Genomic DNA, 23,010 nt, shown 5'->3' on the forward strand with positions numbered 1-23,010 from the left:
CCCCGCTAAGAACCACGATAAACTCAGCGGCGAGACTCATCACAGGTTCTAAGAGAAACACCCACATATCCCCAGACCCGAGAGCCCTCAACTGGCTACCGTTTGAAAACACAATTCATTTAAAAATCGCTTGTCTGACTCACAAGGCCCTCTACCACAACGCCCCACAATACCTTGCCCAGAAATTGGTGCTCTCGGCGGGCAGCAGAGCTTCCAGGAGTGCCAAGACTCTGCTCCTACAACCGCAACGATTTGCCAAGAAAAAAACCATATAACCGATCCTTCTCTGGTATGGCTCCGAGGATATGGAACACTTTGCCCAATGAAACCAGAATGAACCCTTCCTCTACCGCCTTCAAAAGAGAAGTGAAAGCTATCCTCATGGCTCAATTCACGTGAACTCTATGCCCACTCACTGCACTGTATTACCTGCTTCTCTTCATTCATATTCGTCCTTCTCTTTATCTTTGTTGTTTTGCTCTAGCTTAGCACCATCCTCTCTTGATCTAGACGAATGTATAACTTACCTATTTTGTGTTATCCTATACCGTAATATATCGTATTTACTCCACTTGCCCTGTAAAGCGCTCTGATACTCGCAAGAGTCTGGTTCGCGCTATATAAAACTTTCAAAATAAATAAATAAATAGAACTCATACGTTGCATCTTTTAGCAGTGCGTTGCTCTTGTATCCTCTCTGCAGGGATCTCAATAAATGGCCACATGGTGGACGCAGCGCTGCCTCTGACAACTGGCACTAGTGTTTCCCTCCGCTGCTCCGCTGAAGGCAATACTGTGGATGAGGAGCTTGTCTGGTACCGCAAGGATGGCCTCATAGACCTGAAAGCGGGAAACAAAATCAACCACAGTGAGGTCTGTATCCCCAACGTGAGCACAAGCGACAATGAGGTGCCCTTCACCTGCCTGCTGAAGAGCAACTCATCCGCCAAGGTCACCGTGGTCCTGGACGTGCAGTGTGAGTAGGGTGTACTTCTCACATCTACTGGCTTGTTATATGTAAACACAGCTGGAGGTTTACCACATACTTACAAGAATGAGAGTCAGCAATTCTGCTGCTGTTTGAGACACCACCTACAATATGTTGTGAATAGATGTCTGTGCTAGTCTGTGACACATGACAACTCAGGGGTTAGTACTGCTGCTGTATGAAGCAACAGCTGAGGTGCCAGAGTGTCTTTATAGCCTGTTATGCTCTGAGCTGTGAGAGATATGTATCCTCAGACATTTACACTGGGGTTGTAGGTTCGCGTGTGAATGTCCATGATGTCTCTGCTGATCTCTGAGACATTAGCTACGCGATGTGGGAACAATGCAGTATTGTTCTGTGGAAGGCTGCAAGACCTGTGCACCATGGGATGGTACCTTGCAAACCTTGAGTGAAGGCTTAGATTTGTCAGGTCTCTCTATTACTTGGTGCAAGGTTTGTGCTCTGAGCATCCCTCTCCTTTCAAGCTGGAAATATTGACATCCATTAAATATTGAAAACTGATGGCACTGACCAAAGAAAGATATCACTGCCCACCCTTTCCTTGAAAATGCCCCACGGCTCCCTACCCGTAGATATGAATCATAAATATGAGGAGAGAGATGGACAGAGAGCAGGCTGGTTATGAATGTGCATTGACAGATGTTTATTGGACTTTTTCATTCTTTGACAGTCCCACCAATTCTGAGCGGTACAACCAGCCTTGTTGTGGAGGAAGAAGGCAACGTGGACATCAACTGCAACGTTCAGGCCAACCCCCAGCCTGAGATGACCTGGCGCCAGGCAAACGGGACGCTGGTACTCAAGAAAAATCGATTCACCCAACGCCGTACCAGCGAGATCTTCCAACTGTCGATCAGCAAAGCAGAAAAGTCTGACAGTGGGACGTACATTTGCGAGGCCTACATCAGCAACAATATCACAACGAGGGAATTTTACTTGGTGGTAGAAGGTAACGTAATGCAGCAACATGTACAGAACATTGCACACAGGCTCACTTGTATGGTATGGGGAGTTTGACCTCTTTCTAATAGATTTCCCAAATAAAAGGTAGACTTGCAAAATGAAGTGATATGATCTTGCAGACACATTCAGCCATCCACTCTGCTCTTTTCCAATACTAACCTTGATACAGATGTGATATGACACTGTGGAGTGGCAGGTGGGTTTGTCCTTACCAGAATCCTCAAGAAGAGAAAAAATTCAATTAACTCTGTATTGTGCGTGTTTCCATTTACAGAAGGCATCTAGGTGTCCATTTTGGAAAGGACAAGAAACTGCAGTATTGGCGTATATTAATTTCAGGATTTAATATTTAGAGTTTGTGTAGCAGTACATGCTGCTATGGAAAGATGAGTCATAAGGTTTAGCTTCTTAATTTGATGGAGGTTTGTAAACAGTAAAACGTAGAGGAAACATAGTGAAACAGAACACCCTGATGCAGATATAAATTAGATTAAAAAATACTTCTATAAATACATTCCATTTGAAGTTGTATATAAGCAACACTGTACATTGGTCCGCCTGTTTCTGCGCACAACAAATGTTCAAACCTTGACGAAATTTGAATACGAGTCGGTGAAATGATTTGCCCAGGATTACAAAGCTGTGAGAAGTGAGAGAGTAACAGTTAGAAATTGGGTGTCCTGGCTCTGTACCTGACAGCATAACCCTTAAATTAAACACACAATAAATTAAGTCTATACTTAAATTAAAGAAACTTTTCTGTAAACACATTTAATTCTCAAATGACTACTTATTTCCTAAACCCATTTTTACGTGTAAATAGCACCGTGCAGGGAGAAGTGCACACAACTCCTGGAGCTGTGTGTAAGATTGTGTAATATTAAGTATTTGTATGATAGCTGTATCTATATGTATCTCATGTGTACATCTTAAAAGCCTAGACTATCTTTTAAGGATTAGTTTGTGACGGACACATAGTCACATGGGCACATTACCCACTGGTCTTTATTTATTTTTTGGTCACCACTGGTTCTGCAGTCTGGTAGTCTAAATGTTAGTTCTAAATACTGGTTCTAGCTGTTGTTGGAAACACACCCATCTTCTGCCATACAAAAAGCCTTATACCATTATTCTTGGTTTTTAGTTTTATTCACCAAAGTTCTACAGTGGATTTTCAGTCTCAAACAAGTCAAAATGACTGTGTTCACAGTGTCCGCATGTTCTTGCTCTTGGAGTAAAAGATTAAAAATAGCAGCGAGTGCATAGATAACTACAGGAAACCTTTTCTTTTCTGCCCTTTGAAAACTATGTTATTTTGCGCATCTGTTTGAAAAATATTTTAATTGAAATGTAATAAATACAATGCTACATCACAATCTTTAACGCAATGTGGGAAGATCAATTCAGTACACATCAAAAAGTTCCTTATAGCTCATGTCACCTCTTATTCCAGGACGTGGGATCATCGCTTAAAATATGTGTGCATTTTGTCTTGGAACGACATGGTTTACTCTTCCCGAGAAGTAGAGGTTTTGGTCCAATTTAAAAGCTTCTATGGATAATTCCATTTAAGTAAATATTGACACAATCAGAAGGTATTGATGTGCTACTGGAGGAATTCAACGCATAAGCGTTATTTTCATCCTATCATACACTAGACTGATAAATCTATCTAATGGAAATTGGTGAAGTCCAAAGTTAGGTCCATGATTTCTCGTCGGAAAATGTGGGCCTTATTATATCTCTACCATTTCTGATGTATGTTGGCGGACAGAATGAAATCAAGCATACAGCAAACGTTCTTATATAATTAGCACCCCTCCTGCTTGGGGGACAGACGCCATCCAAAACTCAGCTGAAAATCACTCTCTTTGAGTCGCAGGGGCAGATTTTCTGGACACCTTTGGGCGTAATTTCTTCTGACAAAGGTAAGGTCTGCCGCTTCTTTCTCCTACTCCTGTCAGCAGATTGTTAAGGAGGTAGGGCCTGACAGGAGAATGTATAACGTTACTATGACATACATTACCACGCAGTAGGTTACAACGCAGACGTTACATTGTCCGCGTTGTTACCACGCATGGCTTTACATCGCAATTCGTTTCTACGACTTGCAGTAGACGATGTGCTGGACTTAGGAATAGTATAAATTACTATTCCTACTCCAGTTAGCGCAACAGTAGGGAATGTGTTGGATTTAAAATCCAACACATTCCTTGGTGTTGAGCGCCATCTAGCGCAAGGCGATTCTCATCTAGCGCAAGTCATAGAAACGACTTGCGATGTAATGCCATACGTGGTAACAACGCGGACGACGTAACGTCCACATTGTTACCTACCCGCGTGGTATTGACAGCGTTATAAACGCTGTTCCCCCTGACAGGAGGTAGGGCCTGACGGGAGGTAGGGCTGACTGGAGGTAGGGCCTGACGGGAGGTAGGGCCTGACGGGAGGTAGGGCCTGACGGGAGGTAGGGCCTGACGGGAGGTAGTGCCTGGCGGGAGGTAGTGCCTGACGGGAGGTAGGGCCTGACGGGAGGTAGGGCCTGACGGGAGGTAGGGCCTGACTGGAGGTAGGGCCTGACTGGAGGTAGGGCCTGACTGGAGGTATGGCCTGATTGGAGGTATGGCCTGACTAAAGGTAGGGCTGACTGGAGGTAGGGCCTGACTGGAGGTAGGGCCTGACTGGAGGTAGGGCCTGACTGGAAGTGGGGCCTGACTGGAGGTAGGGCCTGACTGGAGGTAGGGCCTGACTGGAGGTAGGGCCTGACTGGAGGTAGGGCCTGACTGGAGGTAGGGCCTGACTGGAGGTAGGGCCTGACTGGAGGTAGGGCCTGACTGGAGGTAGAGCCTGGCTGGAGGTAGAGCCTGACTGGAGGTAGAGCCTGACTGGAGGTAGAGCCTGACTGGAGGTAGAGCCTGACTGGAGGTGGGGCCTGACTTGAGGTGGGGCCTGACAGGAGGTATGGGCTGACTGGAGGTGGGGCCTAACTGGAGGTGGGGCCTAACTGGAGGTGTGGCCTAACTGGAGGTAGGGCTGATTGGAGGTGGGGCCTGACTGGAGGTGGGGCCTGACTGGAGGTGGGGCCTGACTGGAGGTGGGGCCTGACTGGAGGTAGAGCCTGACAGGAGGTGGGTCCTGACTGCAGGCAGTTCTAGGAGAGCTCAGGCAATTCTCTCCTAGTTGTAGGTGTCACCTATGATGCTGTTTCCTGAGGCAACCTTGGTCTTGCCTTCTCTGTCATGGCGGCCTCCTCTGCCCTCGATGGTCATGTCAGTAATTGCCTGCCACTGAGGCCATAGCCTCATTCACCATCCACAAGCAGAGATGGGTGAATGCGCAGTGGTGAGGGGGTTGGGATGTGATGTAGCTTGCACAGCAGCAGACAGTCCTAACACTCAGGGTATTTGCAAAGCGAGATAAAACGGTAACCTACAATTTGGAAATGGTAATTCTGACAGTGCTAGGGAACAAGCATACTCCATTGCAAAAGGCTTTTTTAGTGCCCTGAATGCACCAGTAATTTGGGAATACATCCCCATTGCCACTTTTTTCTCCTACTCCTGGCATCAGATTGTTAAGGAGGTAGGGCAGGAGTGAGATTTAAATTGAGAAAACCCAGAACCTTTAGTGGACAAAACACTGGATCTCAGAAAAAAACTTTAGTGGAAGTAAATCAGCCAATAATTCAGGAGCGGGATATGAACTGTAGAATAACAGTAGGTCCGGGAACAGGTATCTGATTCCAAGCAGAAACTGCTGGACATAAATAAGGTTGTAATTCCAAGAGCAAGCAACAAGCTAGCAACTCCTAGGGTCATAACCCAGAAGGAGAGAGATAGAAAGAACTAAGCGGCTACAGGCATGTGAAAATCATATAAGAAAGTATTATTTTTAGCTACTCTCCAAACAGCAAACACTTGGAGTGTATTAAAAGACATTTCTAGAAGGTTCTACATGTTAGATCAGACTATTAATATTCTTCCTCTTAATTTTGATTTGAAGGACACAAGGGGGTTGATACCGAATCGGGAAAAAAATCATCCGTACGATTCTTTTCCAGAGCCCTCTCCGTACGAATCGTGAACATGCCGTACAAACCGACGAGTACGATCCGGACCGGGGGATGAGGACGGAATTCGTACGGTCCACGTCAGGTAAGGGCGATTCGTACGGAAAAGCACACATTCACATACACACCGAACATGGGGTACGGTGCGTACACCCTGCAATTGCGGGGTACTGTGCGTACACCCTATGATTGCAGGGGTACGCACCGTACCCCTGCGATCATGGTGTGTACGCACCGTCCCGGGGGGGGCGTTCCGTATCTGTTTCGAAGCGAAATCTGCTTCTCCGGACGTTTTCGGCTCCCGTAAAAAAAACGTTGTACGGTGCGTACCCGACACGATTCGTACTTGCTGGGTCGGAAAAACCAGCCGCGAACCGTACGGATGTGGCGTACAGCGGGTTCCGAGGGAGATTCGTACGGGGATTTGATTTGTACGGACTCTGTACGATTCGTACGGAGTCCTGCTCCTGGTACGAATCATACTTCGTCGTACGTACGGGGGACATTGCAGGGTACGATTCGTACAGGCGAGTTGTTGTGTAACAAATCACCTGCAATAAAGAAATTAGAGACAGGGTTTGATACAGGAATTGCAGTACCCCATGTATTATAAAAGCAATATACTTTTTCTAGCTCTCTGAAAGGGGAAACGATTCCTCACATTAAAGTAAACATGTGAATAGTGCAAACAGAAATAGCAGAAATGGTTGAAAAATGTGATGCATCCTATGGTTGGGATAGGCAAAGCTCATAACGTCTTCTCAATGCATAGTGTACTGTAGATAAAGGTGAAAAATTATACTATTCACAATGATAGTACATATAAACACAACACAAACTATATTGATACACATATAATTACTACCCAGCTCATGGTACTCATTTTATCTATTTATAAAATGGGTGGGGTCAAAGCTAATTTGCACCAGAACACCCTCAGCAATCATAAAACATACCCTGAAAGGCCCTGTTCCGACTATCATGATTAATAATTGCATCATAATTTTACTAACCCTCTTAATGTCACTGAATTATCATGGCATCACCCTCAATAGAATAAAATCTTGAGTCAGCCCTTGTAGATATGCGAAAATATGTCCTGGGCATGAATTACACATTGTATTATAGTGACTCCTTAGTCATATATTCCTTTGAGGCCCCCAGCTCACTTTAGGCTACACCCCAATACATATTTAATTGTCAGACTTCTGGGCCCCCTGTCGGTTTACTTGGCACTTACAGTTCTGCTCCAGGCTGGACAGAGGCCTGAAGAGAGCTGGTGCCCCCTGGGATGCAACCACGAACCGGAGACAGAGGCGGTTTAAGGCATGGTTGGCAATTGCCTAGGGCCTCCATCTTTCAAGGGCACCCTTGGGAAAGTGAATGGGGCAGTCACAGACAAATATATGCTTAACAAACACACTCTTTTTAAAACGTATTAGCGGGGTGTGCACAGCCACAGAAGCTTTATCCGCATGTCTGGCCAAGCCAGCATTAACCCTGGCACTGTCTGAGGTAGTTAGGGAAAGTTGACCTAAAAAAAAAAGAATATATCTTTCTCACCACACATTATCTCATTCTCATTCACCACTCTCTTTCTACCTCCCTCTCTCACCACTTAGCCCGCCATTTCTATGTTCCTCCTCTTCTCACCATCAACTCTCTCTGCCTCCCTTATGTCTGTCTCTCTGCTCTCTTCCATTACAACTCACTCGCCTTTCCTCCCACTACCTCACTGCTCCCTCTTCCAGCCTCTGTGGCTCTGGCTCGTACTCTTCTCTAGTACTATACATGATTGGTGGTACCAACCTTCTCAGCACTACGTTTATCAGCCTTAGAAGGATGAAAGGCTGAACTAAACACAATCAGATGGAGCTTGTGTCCTTTTGGATGTTTGTAGATCAGGGCAGTGACAATATTCACTCAGGGCAGTGACAATATTAACTCACGCAGCTGTTCTACCATCTGTATCTTTGGCAGGTGGTTAATTTGGTTAAGTGTCTGCTGCAGTGACCCAGCAGTCCTCAGGTTTGCATCTTGGTAACATAGCTCACATGGTTAATGCACTTACAGAGACTTGTCTGAAATCGCTGTCCTCTGAGTCTATCCTCCTCTCTCTGCCTTCGCTTTCTCTTTACCTCTTCCCTCTCTCTGCAAATCAATGCCCTTTGCACATCTCCATGAATCGCACTTCCATCCACATCACCTCTCTTTCCCCCTCATCTTTTTTTCACCTCCTCTCTCTATGGCTCCTTGTTACTGAACTTCTCTCTACCTCGCACCTTTAATTTCTGTAACTCCTATTTCTGTTTCTAAACCGTCTTTCTCTACCCAATCTACCCCTCTCTCTATACATAACCTATTGTTTTACCTCACCAAGTGTTCTCTGCCTCGCCTCTCCACATCACCTGTCTCTTTCTGCCTATGTTGCACTTATCTCACTTCTCTGGCTAACATACTCCTTTCGCTCTCTATTTTACCTCTACTTCTTTTTCTCTTATTACTTCCTTTATCTCTCTCATCTCTCTCTGTGCCTCCTTCTGTTTATTCGGTTCATCCTCTACCTCATCTCTCTACATATTCCTCCGTTTATACATCAGCTGTCTCTCTCACTACCTCCCTCTCTCTAACTCTGTATTTGCCTCACCTTTCTCTAGCTCACCTCTATGCTTCTCTTTTTGCCATCACCAGCTTCTCTTTGCCTTTCGCTGTGCCTCACTACACTCCATACCTGACTGTCTTTGCCCCTTTATATCTCACCACTCTCTCTTGTTGGCATCTCTCTATACTTCATTCGCTTTCTGATCTCTCTTGCTGTATATCTTTACCTCTCACTAACTCACATTTCTTTCTACCTTATCTCTCTCTCAACACTCCACCCCTCGGTGCACCCCGCACAGTGTTCGGGGTTGACCACCTGTTTGGACCATGAGTTGTTGCGGGTTACGACTTCTCCTTCCTTGTCGACTGTCACCATGGTTCCTTTCACATCAGTCACAGTCCAGTAGCCATGCTCATAGCAGGTTCAGAACTTCCCTCTGGGCCTCCGGTCCCTCATGATGACGGAGTCCACTCGTTTCAGCTGACGAGACACGGCTCTTCGGGTGTGACTGGCCGTGATGTTGCGTTGTTTCCTCCTCTGGAGGGTGCCTTCTTCACCAAATTGAGGGGGTGTCCACCCTGGGGCAATAAGGAGGCCATCGCGGCGGAACCCATTGAACATCAGCGCCCATGGTGCCTGATGCGTGGACCTTTGAGGGGAGCTCCGGTATTTCCGCAGGAATTTCTGTAGGCGCTGTTCTGGGTCGGCCTGCTCAGCCATGACAATGCGTAGGGCTTTGTTGATTGTCCTCATAAATCATTCGATTTCGCCATTGGCTTTGGGCCATTACGGGGTGATGCACCTATGCCGGATGCCAATGGCGTTGCATGAACTCCTGGAACTCATGACCTTGGAACGGGGGTCAGTTGTCACTTCGGAATTCTTCTGGGCACCCAAACATGGCGAATACCTTTTCCAGCACTGGGCCTATGTGTGAGAAGGCCGTTGAGGGGACAACTTCCATGATTGGGTATTTTGAGTAGCTGTCGATCAGGACGAGAGTGACCTTGCCGTCCGGGAAGCTCCCAAAGTTTTGCGCTCAGCTTCTCCCATGGATTCTTCCCGTGCTCTTCGTTGTGGATGGGAGGGGGTCTTTTGGGGTCACTTGTCACCTGACAGGAGGGGCACCTCCGGACTGTCTCGTCGACATGGGTGTCCATGCCCGGGTACTAGACTTTTTCCCGCATGTGTGCCTTCATCTTCTCTAACCCTTGGTGTCCACCGTGGGCGAGTTGCGTTGCCCGCGACTGGAGTGACACTGGGATCACAATCCGAGATCCTCTCAGCAGGATTCTTAGTTCATTCCTGACCCTCCACATGTGTACTAGATTCTGCTTCTCCGGGCCTACCCATGAGTTGGCTGATTGTAGAAACTGGTGCCAGTGCACTCCTTTGTACGGCTGCTCGAACCTTGGCAATAACTGGGTCTGCTTCCGCTGCAGCTGTCACCTCCTCAAGGGCCAGTGCTCGAGGGCACGTGAGTGCCGAGATCATGTTCAGGTGGGCCTCCGTGGGGTCAGCACCCTGTTCTTCACATCCGTCTTCCGCTGGCCCCGGGTGTCTTCAAAAGAAATCGGCAGGGTTTTTGGCTCCCGGACGGTATGCCACGGCCATCTCTTACTGCTGGAGTTCAATAGCCATCATTCAATGCGTGGCGGGGGGTGAGGCGCCGATCCTTTAAATAACGGTACTAGGGATTGATGGTCCATAATGATCTTGAATGGGTGCCCACATATGTACAAGTGTAAGTGACGGCACGCCCGGGGGATAGCTAGGGCTTACCTCTCAATCTGGGCATATCGTCTCTCGGTCGCGGAGAGCGATTTGCTGGTGTATTCCAGGGCAGCCTACTATCCAGGCTCTTGCTCCTGGGTAAGGACGGCCCGAGGCCTACCGAGCTGGCTTCTACTAGTATTTCAGTCCGTTTGGTGGGGTTGAAATACACCAGCGTGGTGTGGTCGAGGAGAGCACTCTTGATTGCTGGAAATGCTGCTTCTTCGGCTGGGCCCCATTGCCACATGGCGTCGGATCGCATGAGATTTCAGAGTGGCTCAGCGATGGTGGCTTGGTCCGGGATGAAGAAGCCCCAGTATGTGGCCATCCCAAGGAAGCTACGAACTTAAGCTAATGTGAGGGGTGCGGGTGCGTTTTTGATTTCCTGGGATTTCCTGGGGTTGACCTGGATTCCATCTTGCGTGAACATGTAGCCGAAGAATTCTATCCGTTGTTGAAACAGCATACACTTCTCCCTATGTAAGGTGACCCCATGGTCCTGGAGTCTTTGCAGCGTGACTCTCAGGTGCCGGTAGTGTTCCTCGACAGTCTGTGATTGGATGAGGATGTTGTTACTCACGTTTAGTATACCAGGCAGCCCGACCAAGATCTCTTTGACTGCATTCTGGAAGATTTTGGCAGCTGAAGATATGCCAAAATTCAGGCGCTTGTACCTTCCGAGTCCTAGGTGCATGCTGAATGGGGTTATGTACCGGCTTTCTTTTGCAAGCGCCAGCTGGTGATAGACTGCATTCAGGTCTAATTTCGAAAACCACCTGGACCCATTCAGGTCGGCCACAATGTCGACCATGGTGAGCGTAAGGTGGGGTTCACGCCGAATGGCCTTGTTGGGAAGGCGCATATCGATGCAGAGTCTTGTTTTTCCTGGTTGGCGAGGCTTTTCAGTGATTACCTTGTGGGACACCCATGGGGTGGGCCCTGAAACCTTCTCTATGACCCCTTGATCTTCTAGCTTCTGCAGCTCTTCATCGACTAGTGGTCGGAGGTGGAAGGGAATCCTCCTGTGCCTCAGTACCATCGGCATGACGGGTGGGCCTATGTGCAGTTTGATTGTAGCTTTTTTTATCTGTCCCATCCCTGGAACAGATCGTTGAATTGGCTGAGCAGTTCTTTGGTCTGGTCCTCTTGCATGCTGCTGGTGAACTTCACTAGTCCCAGGTCTTCTGCTGCATGGCTGCTCAGCAAAATGTCTGCCTCTTGGTTGAAAACATGGATGTCAACTGTGACTTCAGAGTCTTCTGACCGCACAGGCACGGTCATTTTGCCTCAAATGGGTAATGGAGAATCACTCCCATAGGTCAAGATCTTTGGCTTTGAGGGTTGCAGCTTTGGTCTGGGCTTGAATTTGTTATATTGTTGGATTCCCACGACGGTGAGGGACACTCCCGTGTCTATCACTGCATTGACTCCTGACCCGGCTATCTGCACCGTGCACCGGGGTTGGGGACGTCTCTGTCTTTTCAGGGCTTAGGTGAAAGAGACTAGGTACGTCTCCCCTTCCTCATCTAATAAGGTGTTGTCTGCTAGGTAGACGGTTGCGTCCGTCTTCTTTCTTCCTGGCGAGGACGATAGCGAGACACTGGATATTTGATGGACCAGTCTCAGCATTTGCTTGGGTCGTTTGCCTTCTCTCCATGATGCTTTCTTTCTGCACACCGAGGCGAAATGGTTCGCAATCCCGCAGTTGGTGCATGTCTTCCCTTCTGATGGGCATGATTGTGGAGGATGTTCCTCATACCCACAGTACCCACATTGGCCTTTCGGGGTTGGCAGTAGGTGATCTCTTGAGTTGTTGGGCTTGTCCCGCATTCTGACGGCATCGGCATGTTCGGTCTTGACGGCAACGCCCTTGTCTGTATTGCACATGTGCGCCAGGTCCATCTCTTCTGCACACGCGGCTGAAAGTCATGGGACCGTGCCAACACAGTATGTCATTCGTTGGTATGTTCGGCTGCCTTAGGATGAGGCCTCGCAAGACTTTACTGCGGATCCCCAGAATCAATTGCGCCCTGATTTCTTCTGCTGCTCTGTCCCCTCCGAGGTGAGTGCTAGCAAGATCCCTCAGCCTTGTGTGAAAAGAGTCCACTGATTCTCCCTCCCTTTGTCTTGCTTGCCTCAACTTAAAATGCTCAAAGTCTGGATTTAGTTGCGGATCAAAGTGTGCGTTCAATGCAGCCACTGCTGCTGCACAGTTCTCGGGGGTCCGGTGGCCGGTAGGTGTTTGAAGAGCAGATGTGTTTCCTCCCCACGTAGTGGAGAAGTAGTGAGCACTTAATGGCACCATTGTCTCCCTGGTGGCGATGAAATAATTCTCCAGGCGGTTGAGCCAGACTTGCCACCACGGCGAGGCTGTATACTGTAGAGGGTTCTGCCAATTCACTAAAAGGAGGCAAAACTCCTGATGGAGGGTGCTATGTTGTGGCTCTTGCTGGGGGTTGCGCCCCCTCTCCCTGATCTCCCATGATGCTGGCTAATGAGGTGTCTGAACGTCCCAGCAAGGGTGCAGTGCCCAAAGGAATTGATCCAGTGTATTGGCCAGTGGGACCGGCACTACCGGGGTCTTGCGCGGTCAGCGTCCATGAATGCGACCCTGTGGCACGTGGGTACTCTCTGCCGAGTGTGACAATGCCTGCGTGCCTCCCCTGCCCGTTGTGCGCAACTCAACAGTGTTGGTGTGGGCATGTCCTGCTGAGCCACTGTCCGATACCGGTGGGTGGATTCTGCTCAATCACACAGCTATCCTGTACTTCCTGAGGACAGGCGAGAGGCCTCCTGCCTTGTGGTGCTGTATGGGGTGTTGGGCCTGCTTCAAAAGCGGTTCTCTGTGCGGACTGCACACTGTAGGGTCATGTTGCAGCTACCCCCTGCTGGGCACCCTGGAGCGTGGGCCGTTCCGCTTCTCGTCGCCAGTGTGATTGGGCGAGCCTAGGGCCATGTGAGGTTTGGCGCGCTTTGCCAATGCGCCGCAGCAATAATTAGACACTCACACTTAGCTCGTATTTGCGGAGGACTGCCTAGTGTGGTCACGCCCCTCTTTTTTGAATATATGATTATACCACGATTTCAATTACCACGCATGGCTTTACCACGCGAATTTTACATCGCAAGTGGCTTTACCACGCTGGTATTTACAACGTAGGATTTTACTACGCCTAGAAACGTCTTACCTGCACGTCTTTCTCTACGAGCCCTTACTTCCATCCTCCATTGAAACAAGCGTCAAAACACGTATACCAAAATAAAAAAAGGACTGTTTTTTTGACGTACACGGCACGTCTTTGGGGGAGGCTCTTTCCTTTTTCTTTTAAAATTATGTTCGTTTTTTTTTTTTAAGTAAACTGCTTGTTATTTTTTGGGGGGGAGACCCCCCCCAGCCCCCCTCTGCCCACCGCTTGTTATTTTTGGGGGGGGAGACCCCCCCCAGCCCCCCTCTGCCCCCCAAGCCCACGCAGAACGACTCGAAGGAATACCACATCTCCCCCCCAGCCCGTGGTAAAGACGTCGTGGAAGGCACCCTGCGTGGAAGGCACCCTGCGTGGTAAGTGTCACGTGGTAAATGTTAGTAGTGGTAATGCCTTCGTGGTAAATGATGTTTCCCCTCTTTTTTTATCTACGCGCTCCGCCTTCCGACGCGAGCACTGGGGACGGACATTTCTGGCACGTGCGGCAGCACTGGGAGCTGGTACACTAACTGACCACACCTTGCACTCCTTCTACATTTTCTCCTCCCCGCCTCCAAATTTCCCCAACTCACTCTAAAACCTTACCTTTCTCTCTACTTCTGTGGCACTACCTACTTCTTGTCTCTCCAGTGACGTAGCTAGACCTTTTGAAACCCATGGCATTGGCCGCCCCGCGACGGCCACAGGTGAAGGGGGGGGCGGCGACGGTCCCTGTGCTACCCGCCCACAGCGGCCGCAGGTAATAGCAGAGGAGACAAGGGGGTGTCCACCGCCCCCAAAACTCGTGCCACCCAGGGCAGACTGCTCCGCCCACCGCCATTGCTATGCCACTGTGTCTCTGTTATTTAGTTTCTGTCTCCATAACCATTCTCTGTTGACCTTGTGTGTCACCTTATGTCCCCCTCTCTTCATGAGCAGAAGAGGTGGCGGAGATCTATAATTCCCCCTGTACTGTTCTCTTTCTCTTGTCTTCTGCCCATCCCATGTCTCTTGCTCAGCAGAGCTGAGAGATCACTTTCTAGTCGGGAAAAAGTACGCATAGGAAGCAGTGAGACAGGATAAGGCGGTGGAAGAGAAGTGAGGAGAAACTCATCAGATTTTACCGAAGGATTTGGGAAAATCCTCTAAGCAGTGCTTTCATTTTCCCTCCTACAGCAAGAATGACAACCACGAAAGTTTCAATTTTAGTATTATGAGCATGCAGCAATTAAAGCTACAATATCAAGTTCTGTATGCATCTCTCTTATTTTAATATTATGGACTAGGGCCCTGATTACGATGTAGGTCAGACCGCCACTGACAGGCTGCCGGTTGCAGTCTGACCAACCGTTGGATTACAAAACAGATGGTCGGATCCTAACGGGTTGAGGGGGGAAGACAGCAACCTCTGACAGGCTCAGTGATCCAGTTGGGCGGAGGTCGTAATCGCAATACTGAATGGCTGGCACCGCCATCGGAATTTTGGAATTACTAATATCCCTTTCTAACAGCCTTTTCATGTTGGAAAGACCGCCATGAAAAGTCTGTCGGAAATGAATATTGGGGGCCCCAAACAGAGCTCCTTTCTGTCGTGAGCCACTGTAAAGTGGCTCAGGGGGCATATGTGTGCTCCCACACATCTCCATGCACCGTGGCCATGCACCCAATGGTGCATGGCCCACGGTGCATGGAGGTGCAAAAGGTGCTCCTTTGTACGGCGGCTTGTGCTTCGGACCTTTTCCTGGGCCACAGCACAAACCACAGTGTAAAGGAGCACTTCGCAACCGTAATAAAGCGGTCAGAGCGCCGACTGCTTGGGCGCTCTCCTGACTGCCGCAATAGAGGTCGGCAGTCTGACCGACCGCCATCATAATAAGGCTGTAGGCCAGTGACGTAGGGAGGGGGTGCGGTGGGTGCGGGCCGCCCCGGGTGTCATCATTGAGGGGGCTGCAAAATGGCAAAAATGTGTGTTTTAAAAACATATATTTGCCATTTTGTCAAGTTGGGGGTGACAAGAAATTTTCTGCACCGAGTACCAAATGACCTTGCTACGCCACTGCTCTAGGTCACTACACATCCACAAAGTCACCCTTTCTTCTTTGCTACAGTGTTTCATGGAAAATGGTGTGGGCCCCAAGGAAACCTACAGTCAAATTGTGTGGTTTCCGGACACTCTGAGAAGGATTCATCCCTGAGTGAGGTGAGGGTCTCCCTGTAGATCCGACCCCTCAGACCAGGTATCTCCTGCAGTGACCTTCCAGTCTAACCTCTGCTTGGCTCCCTCTTTCTCTGCAGATAAGAAGCCGGGCTTCCCCTTTGAAGCCATCATCGCCGCTGTGGTGGTCGTGGTGCTGACCATTGCCTTTGGGATATTCGCACGGAGAGAGAAAATATTTAAAGTAAGTTTAAAAAAAAAAAAAAAGCAATGAGTTTGGGCTACAGTACGCCTCGTCAATGATCAATAAGGTATCAAACTAGCGTGGGAGGTGTGGGGGCAAAGGAGAAAGCGGAGAAGCCTCACTGGGACCCTTGAGGGTGGAGTTGCTTAACAAAGCTCCACGGGGAACCAAGGAGAAGTTCAGAAAACAATTGGAGCGAGGCCTAAGCAGGGGGAAAGAGTCAGATAAAATGTGTAAAGGGTTTGCAAAGAAGGCACACAACAGTTGCTGTCATCAGCCTGCCCAGTGGTCTAGAGAGGAGCCAGATGTGACCCTCACCCAGTAACTATACTCCTTACAACTACTTCCCGCTCCCCTCCCCTCCTTTCACTCTACAGAGGCAGCCTTCCCGTGGAGTAGCACACAGTGTATAGGTCTGTCCAAGCTTCGCTCTTTTCCACGGCGCCTCTGCAGTCTCAGTGGCAAACCCACCCCTGGCTCTTATGCAATGACGCTCTCTGTGGTGAAAAGTGCGCCTGCCCTGCCCAGCGGTGCGGGGAACAAGTGCAGATACTTTTCTGGGTTCAAAAACACCCATGCATAGCCGAATATATGTTATGTCCTATATCGCCACAAGGCCTGCCACTGACAGGCACACAGCTCCTCTGGTGCCTGCCTCCTCTGCACTGGTATGACCACGACCCAGAGCCCTTGAGTCTGAGTCCGTGGGGGCACTGGAGGGGGCAGGCAACACCTCGCAGCACCATTGAGGGATTTACTAATAAATATAGATCGTTTTTTTACTGTTAAGTAACTTTGTCCTGGCTGAGATGAGTGCAAGCACTTCACGCGTCACCTTTCTGTTTCACTCAGTGAGATGACGTAAGTGCAAGAAGTATGCACAGGTTGGGGGGCAAGAGGGAGGCCGTGTTCTCTGCTCCCTAAGATCCGCTCTTCAACTAAGTGAAAAGGCCCAGCAAGCCTTAAACCGGTCTTGGGGTGCTTCTGCGCCCGCCCAGAGTGGGTGTTGTTGAGTAGTTCTGGCTGGACTGCTCCTCTAGGAGAAGGGCCACACTGATTTGCATTTTTGGTCCCTCTCTGCAACGACACAGTAGGCCAAAAAACACAATGAATTGGAATGCGACCCAGTGTAATGTCTGTGGCTCAGATTTACACAAGAGATCAATTCTTCACCCCCTTGTTTTGCAAAACATACTTTCCGTATCAGCCCTGGGCTTCTGAGTGACGTTTGGGTGGCCTGGAATTTCCTGGAGCTCGTCTGCTTGAATCAGGCGGCTGTCTGGAACTGTGAATGAATGTATGAATGAATGATTGAACAGATGTGCATGGTATGGCTCTGTGAACTCCTTAACCTCCAGACACTCCCTGGCTGAGGAGTGGGTGCATGGAGATGTGAGATGAGCTGGAGTTTGAGTGTATTCTCAATGTATGAAGAGGCTCGAAGAGGTCTCTTTCCTCCAGGCTGGGGCCTCCTGAGCCTTAAAGATGGGCTGAGAGTTGTCAGTGTAGTGACAAGTCCAATCCTTCCCATGGATTCAAAGACTCCAATTTAGACATGGAGCGTCCTACGGCGGCCCACAAGGGCCAACGCCATGAGAGAAGTTCAGGATCTCAACTCACTGAGTATAGCATTCCAATTTAGTGTCAGGGATGCTTTGTATGTACATTGATGTCACGAGGAAAACGTGTAATTGTGCCAAGTATGAGACCTGATATTGAGTCCTGAGCTATCATGAGGTACTGGGTAATACTAATGGGGGTACGGGTATTTATCGCTCGTGTGGAAATCACTAGTATGGGTCCACTCCACTGGGTAAGCAAATGACTCACTTTAGGCGCCTGTCTCTCCAGGGTTAACGAAGTTGAGCAATGGAAGCTTATTCTGCACAATCCTGGTTGGTGAGAGCCCCAGAAGCTGTATTTTTCTTATTTCTTTCTTTCTCAAGTTTTACCAAGCGCAAACTTGACCAGAGGGTATAGGAGCGCTTTACAGAATATGCATAACAACATTTACAGACAGTATACAACGAATATATAAGTCAGACAAGCAATCATACAAAATTGAAAAACAGACAAGTTTACATTTTCCCTGCAAAAAAAATGGTGTTCTGGGACAAGTCTGAGTTCAAAGTAAGAGGGTGTTCGAAGTGTAAGGGAAACTACTGAAAATGAGTTTTCAACCATAGCGCCGTTTCTGAAATCTGAACCTAGTAGGCAGGCACTGATACCGGGACCAGAAGTTCTTCAGATCCCAGTATCTGTGTGAACTATAAACTGCCCTCAGAATGATATATGGACAATCCAAACCTTTCTAAATTCAAAACACAATGAGACTGGCAGCCCGTGGAGCATCCCTACAAGTTTCATTCATCAAGCCAACTCAGCCACTAGTAAAGTTCCCTGCCACGAATAACTACTTCAGAGAGTGGGCTTGAGGGGCAAGGGGCACATCCACTTCTGACAGGAGGCTTTGAGGTAACACAGAAGGACATTCAAGCCAAGAGGGCAAACAGCTGGAGAGAAGTAACTAACCCAGGATGGTGCACATGTAGTAAATAACACAAAACATTCGATGTACAGTCACATCCATTACTTCTCTAAGAAACATGTGTTTATTGACAAGTAGGTAAAATAGAACAGTATAAATAAATATGAAAACAAAACCACAGTAGATTCTAGCAACTTCTGGGGCTAAGGTACAGTGCCCAAAAATCTGTAGCATTTAATGTACTACATTTTCTATAGCACGGGGCAGTATGCATGTTATCTTGGTGGCCTAACATCAGATCTTATTGGTAGATTTTGTGGGTCCTCGGTTTTACCACATTCTGCTTACCACAAGACAGCATTGGAGCAGAGGTTCCAGACAGTAATTCTGACCCCTGCTGTACTTTCCTGGGGGCCCTTGGTGCAAAGCTGGGTTACTCAGTAGACTAGAGCCTATGCGAAGGATTTGTCAATGAACAGAGCCCCGGCCACCACCATCCAAACTAGAAAAAAACTGCAAGTCAAGTCCAAAAAGTGCATAGAATGCCAAAGGCAGGATTACACAAAAGACTTGATTGATGTACAGTGAACAGAGCTACTGGGGGTCAGACATTGTGTCAGTACACTTGGCACAGTCCCAGTGAGTAGCGCCTCGTGAGAGGCTAAACTGTGCTCACATGTCTGCTAGGTGACTGGTATTATGTCGAAAGGCCACCCACAATGTCTTGTGTGGGCACCAAACCCTAGGAGCCCGTATCTCCGAAATGGACAGTCACAGTGGTGTAGCAAACTGTTGTGCCACCCGTGGCAGACACTAGGTTTGCCGTATGAAGAGAGGGTGGGCGGGGTGCTGACAAGTGGCAAGTCCCGCAACTGGCCCCCCTAGCACGGCCGCAGGTAGGAGCGGAGGGGCAGGCCGCCGCCCCAAAACATGTGCCGCCCTGGGCTGACCGCCCCCTCCATCCCCCCCTTGTTACGCCACTGGACAGTCACAGGTTTTTAGTTGGTAGGGGTACTTACTCATTTAGGGAACTTTGTAAATTGTCTCATGAATAATTTTTGTAGCTGTCCATGGACAGTTGTGAAATTACCACCTATAACCCCCTCCTTTTCTAGGTCTCTCATTAGCCAATACCTTTTTATTTTACTAAAATTATATGTACGGTATACTAATAGGGGCTTTCATCCAGCCCTCTTGATCAACTGCTAATGTGTCATTCATACAATTCTTCATACAACATTGGACGATGGGTCCGTGCGCTTCAGTCATTGGCTAACTTTATTGTGATTGATGGCATTCTGCCCTTTCACTATGAGCACATCTACACACAAAGTAGTTCCCTTCACTGCCTGAGATTATTTGACTATATGTGTTTTTTTGAGACCAAAACATATTTTGGCATTTAGTCGTTTCTTTTTTTGAACGAGGAGGCACCAGCAACTTCTCCAACAATGACGTTTTACAAACAAAACAAGCATTATTAAAGCCAAAAAGCTGGCAGCCACCATCAAACCCATTGGCTTTGGCAATGCTGATTAGCCCACTGTAGCCAGAATTGGTGAAGATTTGCAATATGATTCGCATCTGCGTTTTGAAGTAAAAAAAAATTTCTCAAACAGCCCTATTTATTTATGATGTATCAGTGAGGCTAATGTTGGGGTGCTTGAGTGTGGGCAACCAGTCTTTAGGGGTGCAACAGCAATGTCAGCTGATAGCATGGACGGGTTACTATCCATCGCCAAAGTCCAGCCACAATGCATTCACTTTGGCGCAATATTTCATAAGGCCTGATTCACAAAGGTAAACTTACATTTTGTTGTAATATTATGATAATTTTCTATTCACAAAGGGATTTCCGAGTACTATCTTTACCTGTGCGGAGTCTCCGCACAAAAGAAGATAGGTCTTTTAATGTGCTGAGACTCTGCACTCGTAAAGGAACTACAGGTAAATCCCTTTGTGAATAGCAAACAATCGTAAACTTACACAAAAGTGTAAGTTTACCTTTGTGAATCAGGACCATATAGGTCAATCAATTGCTTCATGAAAGGTTTGTCTTTTTCAATGAAAAAAGTTGTTTTAGTCATCCTACGACAAGACAAGTGTTGCAAACGTGTATGTGTATGTCTAAGCCTTATGTGAGATTCAGTCACTGAAGCACACGCCTAAGCATCAAAGTTATAAGTTGTTGTTAATGCGTAAATGCAATTTCGGACTTTAAATTTGTTTCTTCTGTTTTTTTTACAGTGCTTCAAAAAGCCAGTTTCAACAGCACTGTAAGTATTTCCTCTTCCAAACCAAATTCTGCAGTATTAAAATCCATTTTCAGAACAGAGGGTACAAACATATCCATCCCATTAGGAAATTGCAGTCAGGTGGGTGTCTCAATACCGAAAACTAGGGGTTTGAAAGGCTCTGGCTATCGGTTCATCAAACTTAAAGAAACGAGAGAGCCATTAGTATGATCTCAAGTATTTTCCACCACCCATGCCAGAGGGGGTATTAAATGTTCTTTAATGCCCCATCTGTTGAATATTCTTTAGAGGTCTGCATACAATACCCAATTCACCACTTGTGACACTGTGTGGTCTAACTCGGACAAAGGACGCCTAGGCCTGTGCTCACCACATGATGCAACAGACATAAAAGGGACTTGTATTTCTTCCGGTCTGTCTCATCACATGGTGTAAAAGACACAGGCGGAATCCTGGTCTATCAAGTCTCTCCCCCTCACATAGTGTATCAGAGAAGGGATTTCCAGTCCATCCATCATGTCCCCTCACATGGTGTAAAAGACACTTGTCTATGAAGTCTGCCCCATCACGTGGTGTAAACAGGACACAGAGGGTTTATCAAGCCTGTTCCTCATCACATGGTTCATCAGAGACAGGAAGGACGTCTGGTTTGTACAGTGCGTCTCGATTGCATAGAGTTTCATACTCAGGATAGATCTGTGGTCCAGGGTCCATGAAGTCTAGTCTAAACCATCCAACCCAGGTATGGGGGGTTACTATGAACATGTGTTCCCAATAGCCTCACCCCTTAATCCCACACCTGCACCGACCATTAATTACCACCATTGTTTCTTTAACAAAGATGAAGACGCATTTTCACTTGTGGCTTATGTTTTTCCAGGTGATTCCAGGACGGGCGGCCATCACGTCACTGTTGCTACCCTGGCCAGGCGAGGCACGTGGCTGGTGTCGTTTCAGAGCATATGACCATGTGAACTTTACTACATAGTTGATACTACTGCTATTAAAGACTGTACTTCTACTAATGACTTATGACTTACTTAAGATAACTTGTGACCAACAATGCTGAGCAAATTAGACTGTAGCCTTAACTTGTACTCCAAACCTCAAGGAAAGGAAGAAACAATTATTAGAATCCAAACTATCTTGTTGATTGTGTTAATGTTAATTTTAGAACCAAAATTCCAAAAGGTTTTACTCCAGGTTAGTGAGGTGATCTGATTTTCTGAACAGCGTGGATACACACTCCCTTTAAGTAGCAGCTTTGAGGGAGGTGGAAGCTTCTTTACCCACTGACAGAGAATCCTTGACTGAGAAGTAGCATTTCTTTGCTGCTATGCAGTGGTGGCTGGCTTGTACAGAGGGTGGAAGGGCGGGAGCATAAAAAACAAAATGAGCTTACCTTCGTAGATCGACATCCTCCTCCCTCCGGTGTCTTTCAGGACGCTCCAGATGCAGAAAACTGCACTACCCAATCATGGCGCCGCTTTCATAGCATGAAAGCAGCGCCAGGATTGGATAGAGTAACCTCTCTCAATGCTCCTAAGAGTACTTGAGCCCTGCGCTTTCTCTAAGCCACCTGTCTAAGACAACTAAGTTAGAGAACTTTAAAATGCACATGTCTGGCTGGCTGCCACAAGACGGTAGGCCAAACAGACATGCACGTTTTAAAGTGCACAGCTCCCTGCTGCTGCCACTCAGCGGTGCTGGCCCCGCCCTGTCCTGACACTTAGCTCAGGGCAGGTTGCTGAAAAATAAAAGGGTAATAAATAAACTTTATTACCATTTTATTTTTCAGCTCTGGGACTTGTGGGGCGACGCTCCTCCGCTCAAATGGAGGAGACACCCCTGCAGTGCTAAGCCAATTTCCAAGACAAGTAACTTAAAAAACCAACAGAGTATCACTTTGAGGCACTTATTGTTGCACTGTGGAATATCAGTGATTTGGTAGCATTAGAACCTCTGGGTCTGGCGCTGACAGGCAATTTACTAGAAGTGTCTGAAGCCTCACCCAGTAGAACGTGGATACTTCTGCTGCATCCTTCATACCTCTAACCTCAAAAGCCATGCTTTTTTTTACTTTTTCTTATCAGGTAGTCAGATGACACCATTCCCTGTGTGCTGTCTTAGGTAGCGCCTGGAATGGCTGTATCAGACACTGTTCAGTGTCACTGCAGGGCACTCCAGTTGCTCTGGGCATATTATACAATTCCACCATGGCTGGAGAGCCCACAGTTACAATTATGGTGTCATCTTTAGGTCCTGTCAAT

General features: G+C 47.7%; 1 protein-coding gene across 1 annotated transcript; it reads left to right on the forward strand.

The window, feature by feature from the left end:
* The first annotated feature begins 706 nt into the window (after positions 1–706).
* TMIGD1 (transmembrane and immunoglobulin domain containing 1) lies at positions 707–21,768 on the forward strand. Its single transcript, XM_078683598.1, has 5 exons — positions 707–976; positions 1,680–1,958; positions 15,894–15,997; positions 20,733–20,761; positions 21,621–21,768. Exons 1-5 carry the CDS (start codon positions 724–726, stop codon positions 21,622–21,624), a joined length of 669 nt encoding a protein of 222 aa, XP_078539724.1. The 5' UTR covers positions 707–723; the 3' UTR covers positions 21,625–21,768.
* The last annotated feature ends 1,242 nt before the right edge of the window (positions 21,769–23,010 follow it).

This window comes from Lissotriton helveticus, chromosome 3_1 (assembly GCF_964261635.1).
Source record: "Lissotriton helveticus chromosome 3_1, aLisHel1.1, whole genome shotgun sequence".
Lineage (NCBI taxonomy): Eukaryota > Metazoa > Chordata > Amphibia > Caudata > Salamandridae > Lissotriton > Lissotriton helveticus.